Source organism: Cricetulus griseus, chromosome 2 (assembly GCF_003668045.3).
Source record: "Cricetulus griseus strain 17A/GY chromosome 2, alternate assembly CriGri-PICRH-1.0, whole genome shotgun sequence".
Classification (NCBI taxonomy): Eukaryota; Metazoa; Chordata; class Mammalia; order Rodentia; family Cricetidae; genus Cricetulus; species Cricetulus griseus.
The window spans coordinates 75,838,732-75,859,846 of record NC_048595.1 but is presented as its reverse complement, the minus strand read 5'-3'; the positions used below and the strand labels follow the sequence as shown (position 1 = coordinate 75,859,846).

The following is a 21,115-nucleotide window of genomic DNA, read 5'->3' as shown; positions in this document are numbered from 1 at the left end:
TTCAGTTTCTGCCTGGGGTTGGGGGATGGGGAGGTGAGAGTGGGAGGTGGGGTTTCCTTTCCTCAGAACTGTGGTCAGGAGTAACAGAAGCACAGGTAGAAAAGGACTTGAAATGAGTCTAGAATGATGATAGTTATCTGCTGGAGAGGAAAAGTGGGTGGCTTCTGGGAACATCAATGAAGAACTCTTCTGGGGTGCTAAAAATACTGTTTCTTATCATCCAGTGATGATAGTTGTGGCATCTTTTTTGTTAATTCACTGAACTATTCACACACGTGTGCACTATGCATCTTATGTACCCTCAGGAGTTTTAAATATATGTATCTTAAAGAACTTTAAAGAGTTCTTAAATTTGAATAGTATATGGTTAGTTTAAATTACGATAGCCAACAGTCTGTGGTTAAATAAATCATGGTATGTCAACTTAATGGAATATTAACAAAGACATAACAAAGAAAGAACAGTTTGGGTACTTATATGTGTACTTATCTCCAAGATGTATTGTTAAATAGAACTATTATGGCATACAACATTATATACAGTATACTACTATTTACATAAAAGAGGAGAGACAGTAAAATGGCAAAAGGAGAGATGATGAAAGATTACAACATTCCAGTTAAACTCTGAGCCTCTGTTTCTTTATCTCTAACATAAGAATAATAAAATCAATCTCCTGGGTTTCTGTGAGAAAAAAATAAAGACATCCAATTATATAAATATGTGAAACCTGGGCCAGACATGCTGGTATACTCTTGTATTCCCATCATTCAGGAGGTAAATAAAGGAGGATGGTAAAGTTGGACAGCCTGGGCAACATAGTAACACTATCTCAAGACACTTCCACCAAAAAATGTAAAGCTTTGTGCAGTGAAATGAATAAATCAGAAAAAAGTATCAGTACAGAAACAGATGTTATAAAAGAAAACCAAACAGAAATTGTAAAAATGGAAACTAGAATAGTCAAAAATACAACAATCAAATGACTTAAAACAGAGACAACCCCAATTTCAAATAAGAATCCAACAGGAAAGAAGAGGCAAAAGAAAATTTGAAAATCATTAATACAACCTGTGAGACAATGTTCATCAAAGTCTCTGAAATATTAAAAGTATTATAAATAAGAAAAAGAATATGTTTCAGGGAAAAAATACCCAAAGAAATAATTTAAAACTTTCAACTTGAAAAATGGCTTAGGACCTCACACCTAGACATAGTGCACACTAGAGACAAGCACAGTGCTTGAAAGCATGAGAAAATGGACATATTACATTCAGGGGTGTCAAAAAGCAGCAGATTTTTCCATCACAGCTAGAGAGGCCAGGGACAGGGAAACTATTACAGGCTGAAGGAAACCGTCATGCAAGACTACATCCAGGAACAACACCGAAGAATGAAGGTAAAACAAGGCATTCTCAAACTCGGGAAAATAGATTCATTAGCAACAGACCTGCTCTAAAGGAAATGACAAAGGAAGTTCTTCAGATTGAAAGGAAGTGATACCTAAGGAAGTGTGGAACCCTGGAAGTGGAAGGAAAAGAAATTTAAGTTGTTAGTATCTACATATGCAGTTACAGAAACTATTCAAATGAAAAGCCCACAAACTCTTTAAAATACATGTGACAGCTGAAGTAAAATCATAACATACTATGGGGAGAGGTGTCAAAGTATGTTAATGGAATACATTTGGAATAAAGACAACGGTAACCTTTCACATCTTACTTATGTGAAATGAAGGAAGGGGGGGAATAAAGGGCAATGGAGAGAGGGAGAATGGAAAGGAAGATGGTGAAGAAAGGAGTGAAAGGAAAGGAAGGAGGGAGAGGTCAGCTCAAAAACAACCACTAAAATGTCTTAAGGATTTGAAGATAAACTGTACAAAGATCTATTTAAAATCTAATCAAATATATTTAAGTGAAGTATGAAAAGTATTCAAATGCCGTAAAAATGGGATTTGAAAAGAAAAATAAGAAATTAAAAAATTTTATGTAAAAAAATTAAATCAAACACACTTATATATGTTGAATGTAAATGGAATAAATACCCCCGGCTAAAATACAGAGGACGTTGGAACAGATTTTAAAGCCAATTATGAGACTGATGAGATAGCTAACAATCAGACAACCTGAGTTCCACCCCTAGGACTCGCATGTTAAAAGGAAATAAAACAACTCATGCAAGTTGTTCTCAGAACTCCACACTCATGTAGCACACACATGTACACACACAACACACACACACACACACACACACACACACACACACACACACACACACACACACTTTAAGGCATTCTCATTAGAAAGAGTCCTAAAAGAATCTACAAAAGTTTCTAGTACCTAAAAGTAATTTTGGCAAGTCCAGCATCCATTGTATTTCAGTAGACTGGCCATAAACTGAACTTTTTAAGCAGCAGTGACAATAGCTCCAAAAATGAAACCCTTCAGTATAAAGCCTAATGAGATATACAACAATGTATTTAAAATACAAAACGTTAATGACATCGCTACAACCACTGTAAGTGAAGATTCTTAAGAAATTCCTGGATTAGAGGACTCTGCCTAACAAAGTATCCATCCTCTTGAAATTTACTTAAAGATTTAACACAAATCCAATTAAAATACTAGCAGGGATTTTTGTAAACACAGGCAAGCTGATTATAAAGTTTACTTGAAACAGTGAAGAACCAGATGAGCTGACACCATCTTGAAAGAGGAGAATGTAATGTGAAGGTAGGAAATACTGAAATAAGCCCTTCCAAATATGGCCAGGTAAGTTCCGTCATGAGTGATAGCAATCAAAGAAGAAAGCAAGCTAGGAGTTGGTTCAGGATAACAGTGAAGGGAAAAAAAACATCAAGTTGTCCTCTGAACTCCACACTGTTACGGTGAAGATTCCAACCAAGCCTCCCTTCCCCCTCATCATCCTCCAAACACTGCCACATCTCATAAAGCCCGACAAATGACCCCTCCCCCAGAGATGCTCAAGACCACTCCCACAGGATATTTAAACTGCCCCCCAGAAACCAGTCCAATATCTCCCTTTTTTCCAATCTCCCTTTCCTGTCTCCTCTCTGGAGGCTGGAAGGCGATCCCGGAGCACTGTATCCATTAAATGTAGGCTTTTTCTAATTCAGTTTGATTTGGTCTGATTTGGATTGCTGCATCGGCAGAGAGGTTTATTGGGGTAAAGAAACATTTTATATACATGCACTGTGGTGCACATTGCCCATGCACAGACAACAAACAAACAAATAAATAGATGCATAAAAGGAAAAAGGATAGTCTTCCTTTCAACAAATGGCATTGGAACTAGATATCCTTTCATGAAAAAACTCACCTTGACATAAATTATATATTAAACAGAGTTGATCTAAATTAGCTCACAGATCTAAATGTAACACATAAATAATATGATTTTTTTTCTTACAAAAAGACATAGAAAATCCTTGGGCTCTAGAACAAGGCAAACAGTTCTTTAGACATAACACAGAAGGCATGATCCATAACAGAAAAGAAAAATCAATAAATTGGGCTTCATGAAAATTTAATACTTGCTCTGAAAAACAGTGTTAAGAGAATGAAAAGACAAGCTGCACTCTGGGAGAAAATATTTGCATATCGCATTTCTACATAGGAATTATACCTAGCATGCATAATAACTGTCCAAATATAACTGTAAGAAAACAACCAAAAGCCTTATTTTTCTTGGGGGAAAAACAGGCAAAAGACTTGCACAGAAAGTTCACAGCAGAAGATATGCAGATGGTAAATAGGCACAAAAAACCATTTCAACATCCTTAGCTTTCAGGGAAACATAAAATAAAACTATAATGAGAAGCACATCTATTGTAAGGGCTAAAACTATTTTTAATTGACAACAGTAAATGCAAAAGGAAATGAGAAGCAAGCAGAATTCTCATTCTATGGGATGCAAAATGGAACAGCCACACCAGGTAACAGTTTGGCAGTTTCTGACCAAAACCTACACCTACCAATGACTCTGCAATTTCACTCCTACTCATTCTAAAGAAATGAAAACCTTTGCTCAGACAGAAACCGTATACAAAGGGTTACTGCAGCTTTATTTTTAAGCATTGAAAGCTGGGAAGAAGTCAAAAGCCCTTTGAAACCCTAGTAGACCAATAGTTACACCAATACTCTGAAACAGCATCAGCAGACCATGGATGGATTTCAAGGACATGCCACCAAAAAGAAGCCTGTCCCAAACATTACATTAATACATGCTTCCGTGTATGTGATATTCCAGGAAAAGGAAAATTATAGGGATGGAGAAAACAGAACACTAGTTATCAGAGGGTTTGTGGCAGAGAGAAGGTTTGACCACAAAGAGGCAACACAAGGGAACTTTTGTTATTATGGAACTGTTACACATGCTGATTGTGGTGATGGTTACAAAAGCCTAGAACTGTACACTTACACACACATACACACACAAACAAAAAAAAAACTATAATCATATATAATCTTAGTTACTATTAGTGACAGGAACACATGTGAAAATTCATCCAATATGTAAAACTGATAAAGATTTATTGTATATAAGTTATATTTCCATGAACTTGAGTAAGATAGACCCACAGTGAGTTCCAGGCCAGCCAGAGAAATAATTATAGAAAGAAAGAAAAAAACAAAGAAAGAGAGCGAGAAAGGGAAAAGGACAATTGACATAAGGCAAATAAAATATGGTTAAAATAGGAATAGCCACACTTGGACTCTAGCACATCTTAATATGTACATAGTGACAAGGCTTCTTTGAGCAATTTAAAAATAACAAATGTCATAAACTATTCTGTTCTTAAAGATTTATTTATGTGTATAGTGTCCTTGTTAAGTGTATGTAACTGTTTATACATGTACATGGAGACAATAGGAGGGCACAGATATCCATTTTTACCACTCTCTGCCTACTCATTTGAGATAGGATCTCTCCCTGAACCTGGACTCAGATAGAACAGAAGCTAGAAAGGTCCAATGATGCTCCTGTCTCTGCTGACCTTGAAGCCTGAGTTACAGGCATATGCAAGACTTAACTAGCTACATAGGTACTAGGATCCAAAACAATTGTTCTTTAAAAAAAAAAAAAAAAAAAAGATTTATGTATTTATTATGCATACAGTGCTGTGCCTGAATGCCAGAAGAGGGCACCAGATCTCATTATAGATGTCTGTGAGCTACCATGTGAGCTACCATGTAGTTGCTGGGAATTCAACGCAGGACCTTTTGAAAGAGCAGCCTTTATGCTCTTGGCCTCTGAGCCATCTCTCCAGGCCCCAAAGCAAATAAATGTTCTTAGCCACTGAACCATCTCTATATCCCATATACACTATTCTTTTTAACAAATATAGTTTTAGGTCTGGATAAATGATAAACAAATCCATATATACATATATATTTTTTTTCTTTTTACACACCAATCCAATTCGCCCTCCCTCACTTTCTCCAGCTCCCCCATCCCCACCCCTCATCTACTCCTCGGAAAAGATGAGGCCTCCCATGGGAAGTCAACAGTCTGTCAAATCACCTTGAGGCAGGACCAAGGCCCTCCCCCCTGTATCTAGGCTGAGCAAGGTATCCCTCCATAGGGAATGGGCTCCAAAAAGCCAGTTCACACACCAGGAATAAGCCCTGGTCCCACTGCCAGTGGCTCCATGAACAGTCACCCACATTCAGAGGGTCTGGTTCGGTCCTAAGCAGGTTCCCCAGCTGTCAGTCTAGAGTCTGTGAGCTCCCACTAGCTCAGGTCAGCTGTTTCTGTGGGTTTCCCCACCATGGTCTTTGACCCCTTTGCTTATATTATCACTCCTCCCTCTCTTTGACTGGACTCCAGGAGCTCAGCCAGTGAAAAGCATATCCTATGTTCAATATACCCTCGCCCTCTTGCTATTATATTTAAGGCTTCAATTTTGTGGCAAACAAGAATAGCCACAAGAAACAATTGGAAGGTTCATTAAAGCTCCTTTTAAATATTTTAAGAAAACAGCATGTAAAATATCCATTCAAACAAAACTCTGCCATGCCAGATACTTCCTATAAAGAGAAACCTTATTCTATTACTCAGCTTCCAATAAAATATTTATGGCAGTTTAATGCTCACATTGTACATAAAACTAAAATTCTTAACAACACTTAAAAGAATATTTGTCTTATTTATAAAGAAAAATTTTTTAAGCATAAGGGAAAAGCAAATGGACCTTCATAAGGTCAAGCAAATGTCAAAAAGACTCAAAGGAATAAAATACAACACAAACACTGTCTTTCCAGTCAGCTAGCCAGATGGCCAGTCAGTTCTCTGTCTAGCGTCTCTTGCCTCAAGTTTTCTCTGGCTGGTCTGGCAACTCTTCTGGTTCTTCCACAAAGCCTCTTTTCTCTCCAGCTTAGCAACACTGCACTGTCCCACGGGTCACTCACCTATCTCCCCACCTTACCTCAGAGAGAAAACATCTCCATCTCGAGTGCACTTGTCTGAAACACAAAAGAGAGCTAGAACACGGGCCAGATGCTTCTGTTAAGACAGCCTGTCTTCAGTCAGACAGATCTACTCATGCCACTCTCCTGCATAAACCCTTCATTGCTTTTTTTCTTTTGTTTTCTGCTTTTGTTAGTTTGCCTGTTTGTTTCTGTTTGTTTTTCCCAACACTCTTACATTCAAGGATGTCCCAAAATGCTGTGTGATCTGGCTTCTGCCCTTGCCAGACCCCTCGCCACCCCCCATACACACCACAGGTTTTTCAGAAAAGAATTCAAACTACAACAATGTTTTCCCTCTGCATATTTTCCCCTCTATGAGAAACAAATTCAAGGGGGCCTTGATATGGAAGAACTGAAAACTGCTTACACAAAAGAAGATAAATACTCCAAAAATATAAAACCCACCAAACACAACTTAGAAACATAATCTAATTCTAGGGCTGCATCTGCCAAATTCCAGCTCTCAGAAGCCTCCAGCTCAGGCTGCTAGGAACTGTAGTCATCTGAAATAAGAGGGTCCCATTTGCAAGATATGCCTCTGGGTGACTCTCTGGTTCCCTCCTGCTCCCACTCTCCATCAAAAGCCTTGGCCGACTGCAAGCTCCACCCAAAGAACGAAAAAAAAAAAAGCAACTTTGCAAAAAAGAACTAGGTTCACCTCAACAGAAATACAAACAAAAATAAGGACCTCCCTCTGACTGTTTCCTGGTTTGCCAGACCTCCAAAGCCAAAGCCCACTCTATCTAGCATGTCATTCTTCCAGAGCAAGAGCTCTGGGGTCGAAAAACCCACTCTGCAGCTGCTTCTCGGTTGTGTGACCTTGGGAAGATTATTTAACATCTTTGAGTCACTGTTGGCTCATCTATAAAATGAGAATAAAATCAATTACCTTGAAGGGATGTTGTGACAACTAAATGAGCTAAGCACCTGGCAGAGTCTAGCACTTAGCAATCGGTAAACAGGGTAGAGCTTTTAAAAGGAGCCATCTCTCACTGCAGCACTCCATAAGTACAGCTTTAGGTTAACATAATTTTTTTACCCTCTTTGCATGTACAAAACTGTCATACCTCACCAAGACATAACGAAGCCCATGCACTCTTGCTCTCAAACGTCATCTCTGGTGAGCAATATTCACCAGATACAATATACTGTGTATAAGAATGCTCTGCCAACAGCAGCCAAATGAGTTAGTAAAATGAGGGGGATGCTTTGGAATTTGTTTCTGATGCCAATACACTCCCCAGAGTCTTCAAATCATCAAGAACACTTTCCTAGGCAAATATCTATTTATTCACAAACAAAACTGCAGCAGTAATATAATTTTAAAACTGGATCACAGCCAAGTATGGTAGCTCATTTCAATGAATCTAGTACTCAGGCATCTGAAGCTAGAGAATCACAGTGAATTAAAGGCTAGCCTGGGCAACATAGTAAAAACAACAGCTATGTGACTACAGAGAAAAAAACTTGTCTCAAAACAAAACTGAGGGCCAGAGAGATGGCCCAGTGGTTAAGGGCATGTACTGCTCTTCCAGAAGACCTGGGTTTGACACCCAGCACCCAGATTAGGCAGCACAGAACTGCCAGTAACTCCAACTCCAGAGGGATCCCACACCTCTGGCCTTTCTGGGCATCTGCCCACATGTGCACATCCTCACACACAGACACATATACATGCACATGTAATTTAAATAAAGTTAAATAAAAAAGAAGCTGATTTAAAAACAAGTGGATAACATGGAGCGGAACCACCTCATCAGTCAGTTTTCCAAATATGCTTTTCAGTCCTTGCTCATAAATAAACATTTACAGCATCACAGCATAGGTGAGTTTGTATATTGTATTGCTTTCATGTAATATTATCTTAGGTATGTTTCACGTTGTTACAGTGCTAAACATAATTATTGCTTTATTTAAGGGAACTGGGAAGTTCCCTTTATTAAGGGAACTTTAATCACTAAATGATTAAAAAACAAGATTATATGTAGCTATTTTGTCTGCATGTATATCTATGCACTATGTTTGTGCATATTATCACTTTAAAAAGACTGCACTAGGACTGGGGAGATTAACTCAGTCAGTAAAATGCTTGCTTGTTATACAAACATAAAGATCCAAGTGTGACCCCCAGCACCCATTTAAAGCAGCCAGGGATGGCAGTGTAAGCTGTAATTCTATACTGGGGTAAAGACAGGAGAATTCCCCAAACTTACTGGCTGAATCAGTAAGCTCCGAGTTCACTAAGAGATTTTTGTCTCAAAATACAAGGTGGAAAGAGATAGATGCAAAAGGCATTCAATGATGACCTCTGACCTTTACATACACATATACACATGAACACACACTCCTACACATAAATATGTGCACGAGTGACCATGTGCGTGCGCGCGCGCATACACACACACACACACACACACACACACACACACACACACACACACACACACACACACAAAGGCAGCATAAATTTCCACTGACTTGAGTGAAGAGTCAATTACTCAGCATTACTCTACGGAGCATTCATGGTTTCAGGGTGCTGTAGTAGAAAATGCACAGGCTTCACAGCCTGAAACATAAGGTCTAAACTTAAACAAGGCTCATTGGCAAGTCATTTGTTTCATCTTTGCAACCACCATTTCCTTATTTGTGAAATAGCCTCAAAACAAGCTTGCTCCAAATAGTCAGAGACGACAAACGTAAAATATAATTTCCCTTGTTCCCAATTTTTCACAATTATACACAATGTGGCAAAAAAAAAAAGAAGAAAAGAAAAAAATACCTTCATGACAGAGATTTTCTTCTTTTCCTTTCCAGTGGGTTGGTTGTTTAGAATAAATTTCCCCAAAATGGATTATTGGGCTCAAGAGTAATTTTATTTTTATGACTATCAAAATCTCTTTCCAAATGGCCTTCAAAAAGACTGTAAAAATTTAGACTGCCCAGCCAACCATCTGGCCAGGTTTTTGGAGGGCATGGCCAGGACATGCATAAGTATGGGAACTCAGAGGCTCAATCCAGGCCATGCCACTCCACAATCTCTGTGCCCAACAATTAGCAGTCAAAAACCAATCTTGACTCCTAGACACTGCAAAGACCCCATGCTACACAGGTAAGTCCACAGAGAGTGGCTGTCATCTCATTCTGCAAGCTCTAGACTTGGCTACTTCCCCCTGTCTGTATCCCACCAGGTTCTTGATCCTCTGCCTTGCTCTAAACTCTTCAACTCTTAGCCTCACCTCCTTTTCATTTCTGCTGTCTTCCCTGTCACTCTGGTTCTGCATACCCCATCCTCATTACAATCTGTCTCATTCTAACTGTGCTATCTCCATTCATTTTATTAACAACTACCACAGAGCAACCTATTTGTTGAAGGCCTAATATGCCAGGCACAGTGTTCACCACAAGCTTATAAGATAAATATTATATTTCCCATTTTACAGAGGAGGCAATCAAAACCTAGTGGTTCCGTATGCCATGCAGTTACTCATTCAATCAACATATGCTTGTTAAAAGTCTACTATTTTATTAGGTTCAGTATTGAGACAAGACAGAAAAGTGATACATATTAGCAAGTACACAAATGACAAACAGTTTTAAGAGTCTGACAGAAAAGACTGGGTGCTGACTGATTGATAGATGACAAAATAATGAAGTGGGACACAGCATTAGGGATGGCCTTTCTATTCAGACATGAAGGTCCAGACAACCACAGAAAGGGAGACACAGTGTCCCAGGCCAGGGTGGAGTATCCGTGAAGGCCCTGGGTGTGGTGAGGAAGAGCAGTTTGCAATGGAGCACTTTGTGCTACAGAGATAGAAACATGTTGAGCACCAAGCAATCACACTGGGCAGGACCTTGTGGGCCAAAGAAAGGAATTTTGGAATTTTATTCCAAAGTCAAGGAAACACAAAAGGAGCAGCAGAAAATAAAAACTGATATGCAGAACTTGGGGCAGTGGCTAGAAACATCAGCTTTGGGCACACTTCAGCAGTCTGGACATCATGCTATGTTCTTCCTATATACCAAGGCTCAAAATAATGCTATGTAACTCTGAAATATTTCACCAGCTTCACTTTCACAGGAAGTTCTGAAAGCCAACTACTTGGGACTACTGGTCAGCAAGTCATCAAATGTGACCTAAAACCCAATTTTCGACACCTTAAAATCCATACTGGTCACATATCACAGCAATTCTGAAAGCTGTCAGGCTTGTAGACCTGGGGTGGAGGACAAGGGGGCTGCTCTCCAGTGACAAATAACCTGCAGCACAGGTATTACAGAGCAGATTTTAAGATAAGAACCTTGCCAATCAGATTAGACACTCAAATCTGACCAACTGTCTCAGCTGAGGCTAAACTTTTCAACAAGTAGGAATAAGGGCCTTGACCTAAGGACTCCAGTACCTCTAGTAGATCAGGTTGGGACATGATGCAGACCAGCTTTTCAGCCTCACATACACAGGTTCCTCCCAGTTCCTTGGAGAAGATACCAGTGGAAAGTCAATCCTACTCTAGGGTCTACTGTTGGCTGCATGTGATTTTGATTTAAAGACTGGGGCATTCAGAACTCCCATTTATAGGCATTTATCCCCCAAAAAGAATTACACAAATATACAAAGATAGTATACACAAGGATACATACCACACAGCCTCATATATAACTATGAGAAATGAGAAACCTGAAGGTCTAATAGGAGACAATTATGATCCAACACACCCACTTGAACACAGGCCCCTCTCTGAGAACCAATTGAAATTGAAACTACTCACGCCACTCTGTGTCAAAAGCCAGAGTTGAACTCTTCTAGTCACACCAGATGTGGGGGTCTTCCTTTTTTTTTTTTTTTTTTTTAAGAGATGATGTGTCTAGTCCAGGTCCCAGAAAATAAACACAGGTCTTCACAAAATGCTGACTTCACCAGGTCCCGTTTGGTCCAGAGACCCTACTACACAACATCTAGAAAGCCAAAACTCAGGCTTCCAGGGAACTAAATTTCTTTGCCAACTTCCTACCTAAGGCCTTCCATATGTACAGCTGACTTTATCATCAGTCAGTGCAGACAGTGGACTAGTTTCAGTACACAAAGGAGCTGGTTTTCACATCAATGTTTGTATAATACTGGGAAACCACAAAGTACTGGATACAAAGGCTGAGTGAGTCCCTAGACCTCTGGGCTTCCAGCCCCTGGCTTGTCAAATGACCAGAGCTCCTCTAGCTCTGCAGATATGACCACGCTTTCCACACATCTCGCTTCTCATGCTCTGACTCCAGTCTCTGCATCTCTCTTCTCATACTCTGACCCCACTCTGTATCTCTCTTCTCATGCTCTGAGTCCAGTCTCTGCATCTCTGGCCTCTATGATAAGACCTCACTGTTCACATCCTCTCTCCTCCCCCATATTCTGATTCCACTCTCCATATCTCCCAGGTCATGATCTGACTCTATTCTCACATCTCTTGCCTCCACACTTGGACCCCACTCTGCATTTATCTTTTCCATGCCCTAGGGTCTGGCCCTGCTCCCTCTATAGTAGACCTCTCAGATCTCCTTTATCCTTACCACCTTGCTGTCAGCCTTGTCCCCCTCAAAATCCTACTCCTTATATTCATAGAGTTGGATAATCTTCTGAAAGCACAATTTCTGGTCATTTACTTCCCAATCACTGGTCCTCTTTCACCTTCAAGACAAAAAATCAGCAGTGTAACACTCAAGAACCAGACAAACCTACCTACTTCTAGGCTGTATTTCCTAAAGATAGCCTCATTCTGAGCAAAACATTCTCACAGATTCCTGACTTTATTAGCATGTTCTCTCAATGCTGCATGTGAATCTTTGTATACATAGTATTTTCTAAGTCCTCTTCACTAGACCAACCCCTTTCTGCCCCTGATATCCACAGGCAACTACACAGTACCCTTCACTTACACACTTACTGCATCACAAAACTGTCTTCCTATCCATCTTTCCAATCAGACCATAACAGGGAAACTGACCTGGGTAGAATCCACTGCAGATGCCCCAACCCCTGACAGACAACCTGGCTTGTCCATATGAAACTGAACTGTTTATTGAACAGATAAACTCTGAGCAAAGCCACAAGCAGATCAATGTCTTAGTAAACTCTAGTTAAATGTAACTGCTGATGTTCACATAGTAGTCACCTGAGACTAGAATGAGAAAAGCACGAGTTTCCCTTGTAACTAGAAATTATTCTGCCTCCCTTTAATATGCATGCCCCTTTAAGTCCCACTTTACATGCCAAGTTCTTTTCCTATAAGCATCTCCCAGAAAGTTCAGAGTACCGCCACAGAGACTGGGAGGCCTGAGCCACAAAATGTAGCTCAGGCCAAATGAAAAATTTCAGTGACTTATAAAGACCTGAAAGGGAGACAGTGAGAACAGTGTGGTCATTTCAATTTCAGCTGCAGAATTTGCTCTCGAAAATGCTACAATAAAAAATATTAATGCCATAAAAACCTAACAGCAGCCAAAGGACCACAGTCATAAAGAAAAAACATAAATCCTAAAACATATTGGCATAGAAAGCTCTCCCTCACCTTCAGGAAAAATGAGATTTTGGCCATCAAGAACAGTCTGAGCAAGAGAAACTTCAATCACAAGGCAGAGCTGAGAAAAATGACAGTAATAAGACAGTAAGGAGAAGGAGGGCCACCTGACATGTGGGTGTACTCAATGATAGGACAGAGGCTTCGTCCTCCTAACATCCCCTTGTAAACAAGAGGAAATACAGGGAGGTTTTGCGGCTGGCCAAAAGTCACCAGCAAAAGGGGGTTAACAGACAGCCTATGTGGAGAAGCTGTGGTCCTTAGGAAGGTCCTCTGAAAACACCTTCACCACATCACATCCCCAGCCCTCTGCATGTATCTCTTATGTATCTTAAATAGGGCAGCATTCAGGATTCCTTCAGGTTCAAAAGGCAGGTGTGAAGCCAAAACTATACAATGCTGTTAAATTTCCTCATCTGATAATGAAATTTAAAACTGTGTTCTACAGCAATAAATAATAACCCTTGATCTTGCAAAGCTGCTTTAATATTAAAGGAACATCTATGAAGAGCTTCATACTTAAAGTGCCCAGCTCAGAGCCACAGCCTAATAAACAGCAGCTATTATTACTCTTATGATCAAATAGGAACAAGCATTTAACAGGAGAGCATATTTTAATTATACACGATGTGGAACAATCAAATCTCATTCAGTTCAGGCCCCAGACCCCACAGCGTAACGGCGCATGTACAGCTGAAATTATAACAACTCAAAGCTCAAAAATTACTTGTTTCCATTAGAGATCTGACAAGTCATTTCTTCAATTGGTCACTGGTGGTTTGCAGATAACTATTAGCAGTAATGAGTATTCTAAATTAAATCCAGAGACAGCACCGCTCTGTTCTGCAAAGACAACTGGGGAGAGAGAGGCATAATTGTAGGCGTCCTTCTCTCTATGTCCTCCATCTTCTCTCTGATAAATATCTCCTGTGTCTTGCATAGTATGGATTTCATTTGGTTACAAATGAAGAAGAGTCTAATTCTTCCCATGATAAATGAGAGTGGTGAGCAGGTAACTTGTTAAAAGAGAATTGGAATTGGGAAAATAACCTTTTTTTCTTGTTACTTGACAACAAAACCCCTCTGCTAAAAATGAAAGACACAATGTTGGAAGACGCTGAGCATCAAAGCCAAATCTGTCACCAGTAATCCATTCTCTGACAATTACAACACAGCATTGGGTACAGGCTACCCACACTCCATACACCAGCCACAAAGTCTCCAAAATGAAAGGGGAGGGCAATGCAGCAGAACAATAATGCTTACATGATCTCAGGGGATGGAACTCTTATTATAGAGGCATCGGGACCTGAATTCAAATCCCCAGAACCCACTTTAAAAAAAAAAAAAAACAAAAAACAAAAACAAAACCTGGGCAGGGCCATGCACACCTATAAGCCATGCACTGGGAGGGGCCAAGATGCTCTAACTTATTGCATTAACAATACTGACAAATCCTGAGATTTTGCTGGCCAGCCAGTCAACCTGCCAGCCTAGCTGCAAAAGCTTCTGCTTCAGTGACAGATGTTGTCCCAAGGGAATAAGGCAGACAGTGACAAAGGAAAATAACTGCCATCTTGCTTCTGGCCTTTACACACCCACATAGACACCCACATTAGCATATTCACATGCATGCACTACATACACCACTACATACACAAATCAAAACACAGATTAAAATAAAGCTTAAAAGGATATTCATTTTCTAAAAAAGTACATTTGAATTCCAGTTCTGCTTCTTATGAATTTATTATCTGACCATAAATCAGTCTCTCTTACTCTGAGAACTCCTTTGTAAAATGGGGCTAATATAAAATACCTCATGAGTTGTAGCAAGGACCAATAAATCATGTACCTATGATATTGTCAGCTCCACTTTGCTGAACAATACAGCAATACTCATCTTCAAGACACCAGAAACAAACCAATTACCTGTCAGAACCCACCAGAATCTTTATGAAAGACTGGTTGTGTGTACATGTAAACGCCTCACACTTAAGGCCCAAGGCCATGAAAACCCCACCACATGGTACATATCACCTCACCAGCCACCTCATCTCTGGCATTACTCAAACAGTTCTCTTCTGGTCTGGCTACATAGTAGCAGCAGTCATGACTTCTTAGAGGAAGAGGATTTGGTGTTTTCACTTACATTTTCAAAGTCCTTCATGTTCCGGGCTCTGGTGGGAGAGACCTTTTCTTCTGACAAGTTTGGGAGCACTGTAGAAAGGCAAAGCAGACAAAGTAAATCATTAGGGTATTCAGACTGCCCAACATTCCTATTGGGGCTGAAAGCCCAAAAGAGAAAATCAGAATAGCAATCAGGGTACCTGCAGGCCCTTCTTGCTTGTTGGCATTTACAGATTTGAGTCCAGATAACACTCTAATTACTCAATATTGGCAAATTACCTACACTGATCCTAATGTAGCCACATAAGTCAAGGGAATTAACCCAAAAAAGATATGGGGCATGTGACAAAGTAGACAGTCTTCAGATGTACTTCCTCCTCCTCACATGTCAGTAACTGAGACAGAACCGGACTGACCTGGCAGCAGTGTAGGCAAACACTTTCTTAAAACGGCAAAGACGATTTTGGGCTTTGTAGGACATACACAAAGCCACATAAGAAAAGCCTCATAAAGCAACTCATAAACACAGAACCTATGTTCCAAGAAAAGTTTCCTTCCCAAAGCAGACAACGGCAGGAAACTCCAAACCTGCTGAGGGGTGAGCACAGGCCTTGCTGGGACCCAGTCTCTCCAGAGCTTCCTTAATTGATTAAACATTTACCACACACCTGCCCTGCACCAAGCACCAGCCTGAGCTCTGGGGAACAATAGTGAAGGAGGCAGTGAGCCTGCACCCAAGAGGTTCCCAGGCAAGTAGGCAAAACAGAGGAAAAATCCACTATCATGATACTGGTTAAATGTGTCAGAAAGACTGAAGAATCCACTCAGACAAAGCTTAGCTGAAAGGTTGCTTCTTCCTGCTAGAGCTTTCTCGGTCTGCCTACAACAAAAAACAAATAGAGCCATTCTAGAAGGAGGAAAGAGAAAAGAACTGGGTGGTCACATACTATGCTAAAAGATGACTTGGGATAGAGAAATGTAAAGTAGGAAGGCTGGCCTTGCAGGCTCCACTAACCACTACACTGCTGTCTGGAAGACTGAATGTGAGCAACATGAACAGAGTCAGGCTCCCTCTGGCTGCCTGTCTGAGAACAGGCTGTATGGGTCCAGGAGAGAAACAATGCAAACAGCAAGGGAACAACTGGGATAACCCAGGCCAGCATCCTGTTGTTTGGCCAGGATGGGATGAGCGAAAATGGGTGAGAACCTGTTTGTTTCTGGATACTAGGAAAGAGGCCAACAGGGATAAGGAAACTCAGAGGAGAGAGGATGCTTAGTAACTGGGGAAAGTCCAAGAAGGTGGTGAGCTTTGAGCTGAGTTCTCAATACAGCAGGCAGCGGCAGGCAGAAGGGACAACAGAAGACCCCAGGCACAGGCAAGTGTGGGCAGAGACAGTATGCAGTCTTGTGTCCCTAACCAAGGACAAGGGGTTTGTCTTCTCTCCTCAGTCAGTGCTCAGCCATGTGTGTTGGAAAAGCTTATCCTGTCCTTCGTCTACCTCAGTCCCATGCCAATTCTCAGCTGCAGTGTCCTATCTCTTGGGCAACACTCACTTGACTCCCTTCCTCCCCAATCCTTCTCACAGCACCTAACACATCTCTGTTCCTAATTTTGATCAAATGATTTATCAGAATAACTTCTTATCTGTCTGTTCTCAGACTGAAGGCAATGACATTCCAAGTTGAATCCTATTGTTTGGCCAGAGTCTGGCAAGAAGGCAAGTACATCCTGGGCTGAATTAAGGGCAGGACTCACAACTTTCTGCTCATCAAATCTTGTTTCAAGTAAAAGTTAACAGTTCCCAAAGGAAAACCTGGGGATGGCCTATTAGGCTACATCATTAACCTTCTCATTCTCATTCTGTCTGCTCCAAAAGATATAGATACAGATAAAGATTAGAGATAGAGATATCCTGACTTTAGAGATGAGAAAAAAAGCACAAGTCAAAATATCTCTAAGATAACTCAGCAAGCAAATTCTTAGCACTACCCACACAGACACTTAGCACACACTTCTTCCAGAATAAAATGAAGAATGCAAGACCCAGACTGCAGCCTCCCACAATGCAGTTTAAACATAACATGTTGCCAATATTGAGCAACACCTCCTACAATCTGAGCAGCTACTTCCTGAAGCTAAACTCTAGCCAGCAGCCTGGTAGAAAACTCTGGTACAGTGAAGTCCAGACGGCAGCTCTTTTGGGCTTCAAGCATTCAGCTGTAGACACCAATAGAACCCTCGTGTCAGAGCTGGTATCAATCCAATGTCGAGCTTCCACATAGCTGTCTATTAACAGGAAGTAAACTCGTGTCTGAGGACATGGACTCTTCTAGTCCATGTTTATGAAGAAGGTTAAAAGTAAAACAGCACACATGTACAAGATGCTGAGTGCCCATTGTGGAACAGGCCAGGTTGGCTCTGGGCCCCAGAGCAATAGATGATAAATCCAGGCCTCAGATGCTCATGAGCTTAGCCTACTCCCCACTGATTGTTGGTTTACATGCTTACCTCCATTTCCCAAGCCAGCAGTGTCAATGATGCCATCTAGATCACTTGGCAGAACAGGGTGAAGGCCACTAGGAGAGAGCACAGAGGGATGAGAGATAATCTAGCACTTGATCAAGAGAGACCTGTAAGAGAGCATGGACTTCATGTAACAGTCATTGGACCAGGGCCAAGAAGGACACAAGGCTGAACTGCCTGGGAGGTAGTAAGCACTGAACTTTAAGAATTCAGGCTTTGGAGCTAAGGGCTCTGCTCAGAGTTTCAGTTCTCATAGCTGAGTGATATTCATGGTGGACAGTCATTTAGCTATTTAACCTACAAGTGCATACTAAGTGGTGGGACTATGCCAGTTATAAGCCACTCTGGGTTTTTGTGTCTCATCTTACCTGTTAGACATCACCAACTAGGCATCACAATCAAAAATTAAACTTCTGGAAATAAGAAACTATGGTGGTTTGGATGAGAAGGACCTCAGTAGACTCATATATTTGAATACTTGGTTCCCAGTCAATGGAACTGCTTGGGAAAAATTAGGAGGTGTGGCCTTTTTGAAGGTATGTCACTGGGGGAAGGCTTTGGGGCTTCAAAAGCCCATGCTATTCCCAGTCTCTCCCTCTTGGCCCAGTGATGCTGTCTCAAGACATAAGCTCTCAGATACTGCTCTAGTGCCATGCCTGCTTGCCTACTGCCAATCTTCCCACTATGATGGTCACAGACTCTAACCTTCTAAAACTGGAAGTCCCAAATAAACTTCTTTTTCCTGTAAGTTGCCCTGGTCACACTGTCTTATCACAGTAATAGAAAAGTAATTAATTCAGACACAAATTCAGACTTTGAGGAATATCAAACAAAAAATGCAGAAGTCACTGATTTAAGACACTGTCACTGTCAAATTGTCTAACGTGGTTCAGTAAGGATTTGGGGACAGTGACAGAAATCTAAACTACAATAGATTGCCTCTGCAACCTGTTCTAAGTCCTGTTTGCACCTCTTCCAGCCTCACAGCCTTCCAGTCCAATAGAAGAATACCAGCTACTTCACAGAGCAACGGCCTTGGTAAAAAATAAACAAGGCACACGGTGCCCACAAGATGCCTGGCATATAATTATGCTTCATAGACAAGAGTAGAATATCACTGTCAACCTCACACATACTGTGCTTTACAATTTATAAAATATTTACACTTGTTCCAACTGCCAATTCCCTGAAGGTGCATGCATTTTCTAAAGGCCTTGAGGCCTGGATAATTTTAGTCTCTGACGGTCAGACAGCAACAAACTGAAGAACCAAGTCTCACATACAGGCCTTTTATGTCTGTGCTGGCTAGTTTTACGTCAACATGACACAAGCTAGAGTTAACTGAAAGGAGGGAATCTCAATTGAGAAAGATCCAGCTGTAAGACATTTACTTAATTAGCGATTAATGGGAGGGGTCCAGTCCAATATGGGTGGTGCCATCCCTGGGCAGGTGGTCCTAGGTACTATAAGAAAGCAAGCTGAGCAAGCCATGAAGAACAAGACAATAAGCAGCACTCCTCCATGGCTCCTACATCATCAGCTCCTGCCTCCGATTTCCTGTCCTATTCAAGTTCCTGCCCTGACTTTCTTCAGTGATTGACTGTTACTTGAAAGTGTAAGTGAAATAAGTCCTACTCTACCCCCCAAGTTGCTTTGGTCATGGTGTTTCATTGCAGCAATAGTTATTCTGACTAAGATAATGTCTAACACGTCCCTCATGCAACATGAAAATAAGATTTAAAGGAAGCTATGAATGACCCCAGAGCAAACTTTTTCCTGCCTCTAACTCTACAAACATGCCCCATCTGAGACAATCCCTAATCAACAAAGTTTGAATGGAAACAAGACCTTAGGAATCAGACCAAACAAAAACCTGGAAATACAAAAATCCAACACCAAGAAAATAAGCACTTAAAGTAGGTCAGCTGGGGAAACCTAAGTAGAACATGTCTACATCTTGAAAAATCACATGTAAAGTCATTCTGCATCTTTTTTAGAAACTTGGTGAGCTACAAATATACAAATACCTAACACCAAGAAAATATTCCAAAGAACCAAAAGTATCACTTGCAGGGAAATGAGACGTTTTCTTTTATCTTAATTTTCTATTTCTTCCAATATGCACCACTAAAAGTACAAAGTCCATTTTCTAAACAGAATTTTAAAAAGCAAGTTCAACCACCACCTTTTGAATGGGGTATAGCTTTGGAGCCTATCCTGGCACTTGCTCTGGAGACCAGGCTGGCCTCGAACTCACAGAGATCTGCCTGTGTCTGCCTCCCCACTGCAAATGGGTACTACTTTTTAAATGTTGCTTTTTCTTTTTTCTTAGTAGGGGGTGGAGGTGTTGTTGTTATGAGAAAACAGGCCTCCAAAAGTAAAGACAGGCATCCTACATTTGGCATGTTTCCACTTCCCCCACGTTGCACTTCCTCACTGCTCTGGCCTCCTAATACCAGGGGTAAGGACCTTCTAGTCCTCTGAACAGGGCATGGTCACCATTCTTTGCTGACTGAATGAGTGAATATTCATAAAATGCTGAGCATCACAATGTGCCAAGGGAGGTAGGCCTTGGGCCCTAGGGGAAAGGGCACTATTCTACCTCATTCTCCTGTCTTATTTTACTGCCTCTCTGAAGAAGCCATCTCTTTCTGTGCTTATATTTGCCAGAAGTAATTGTCCTTTCACACTGCAGGACCCAAAGAGAACTAAGCTTTTCACTGGCAGTGCCACCAGAGCTGGGGCAGACTGGCCATCACCCTGAAAAATCAATCACATGAACAAGTACACTGCTGTTTGTCTCTGAACTTGCTTTTTCATTGTATGCCATGAATTTTAATTAGAGAAGAAATGCATAAAAACAAAGATCATATATAACAAGGTGCCTGCTTGCCTTCTGCTAGGCATTTATATAAGGAGAATCATAGTTTTATTTTCTGGCTTATAGTAAGACTAATGCAGGCTGGGGAGATGGCTCAGTGGATAAAGTGTTTGCTGTACAAGCTTAAACAGCTCAGTTTGGATACCAAAACCCATGTAAAAGTCAGGTGTTTTGGCATATGTCTGTAACGCTAGCACTGGTAGGGATGGTGCTAACATGTGCACCTGGGGGCTTACTGGTCAGCCAGTCTAGCCAAAACATGAGAGCTACAGGTTCAATGAGAGACTCTGTCTCAAAAACCAAGGTGGGAAGCAATAGGTAGAGGAAAATGCATGAAGGGACACAAGCAGATGAATACACACACACACACACACACACACACACACACACACACCAATGCAATCAAAGTGTATGTGATACTCTGCACCACCCATCCTCTAGCTGCAGATTCAGCTACAGTTTTGGTGACTGTACACATGGGTCTGTGTCCACATTTGTAACCCTACCAAGAATTCTGCAGCAG

At 41.0% G+C, this 21,115-nt stretch overlaps 1 protein-coding gene across 4 annotated transcripts in view; it reads right to left on the bottom strand.

Moving 5' to 3' along the window:
- The window catches only part of Cdk5rap2 (CDK5 regulatory subunit associated protein 2), a 178,995-nt gene that overhangs the window by 153,210 nt on the left and 4,670 nt on the right, over positions 1–21,115 (bottom strand). For all 4 annotated transcript variants that reach the window (XM_027400255.1, XM_027400258.1, XM_027400257.1 and 1 more), the window contains exons 2-3: positions 17,697–17,764; positions 15,210–15,277 (exon numbers count right to left, since the gene is read on the bottom strand). In XM_027400255.1, coding sequence (XP_027256056.1) covers positions 15,210–15,277; positions 17,697–17,764 — 136 coding nt within the window. The remainder of the gene's footprint in view (positions 1–15,209; positions 15,278–17,696; positions 17,765–21,115) is intronic.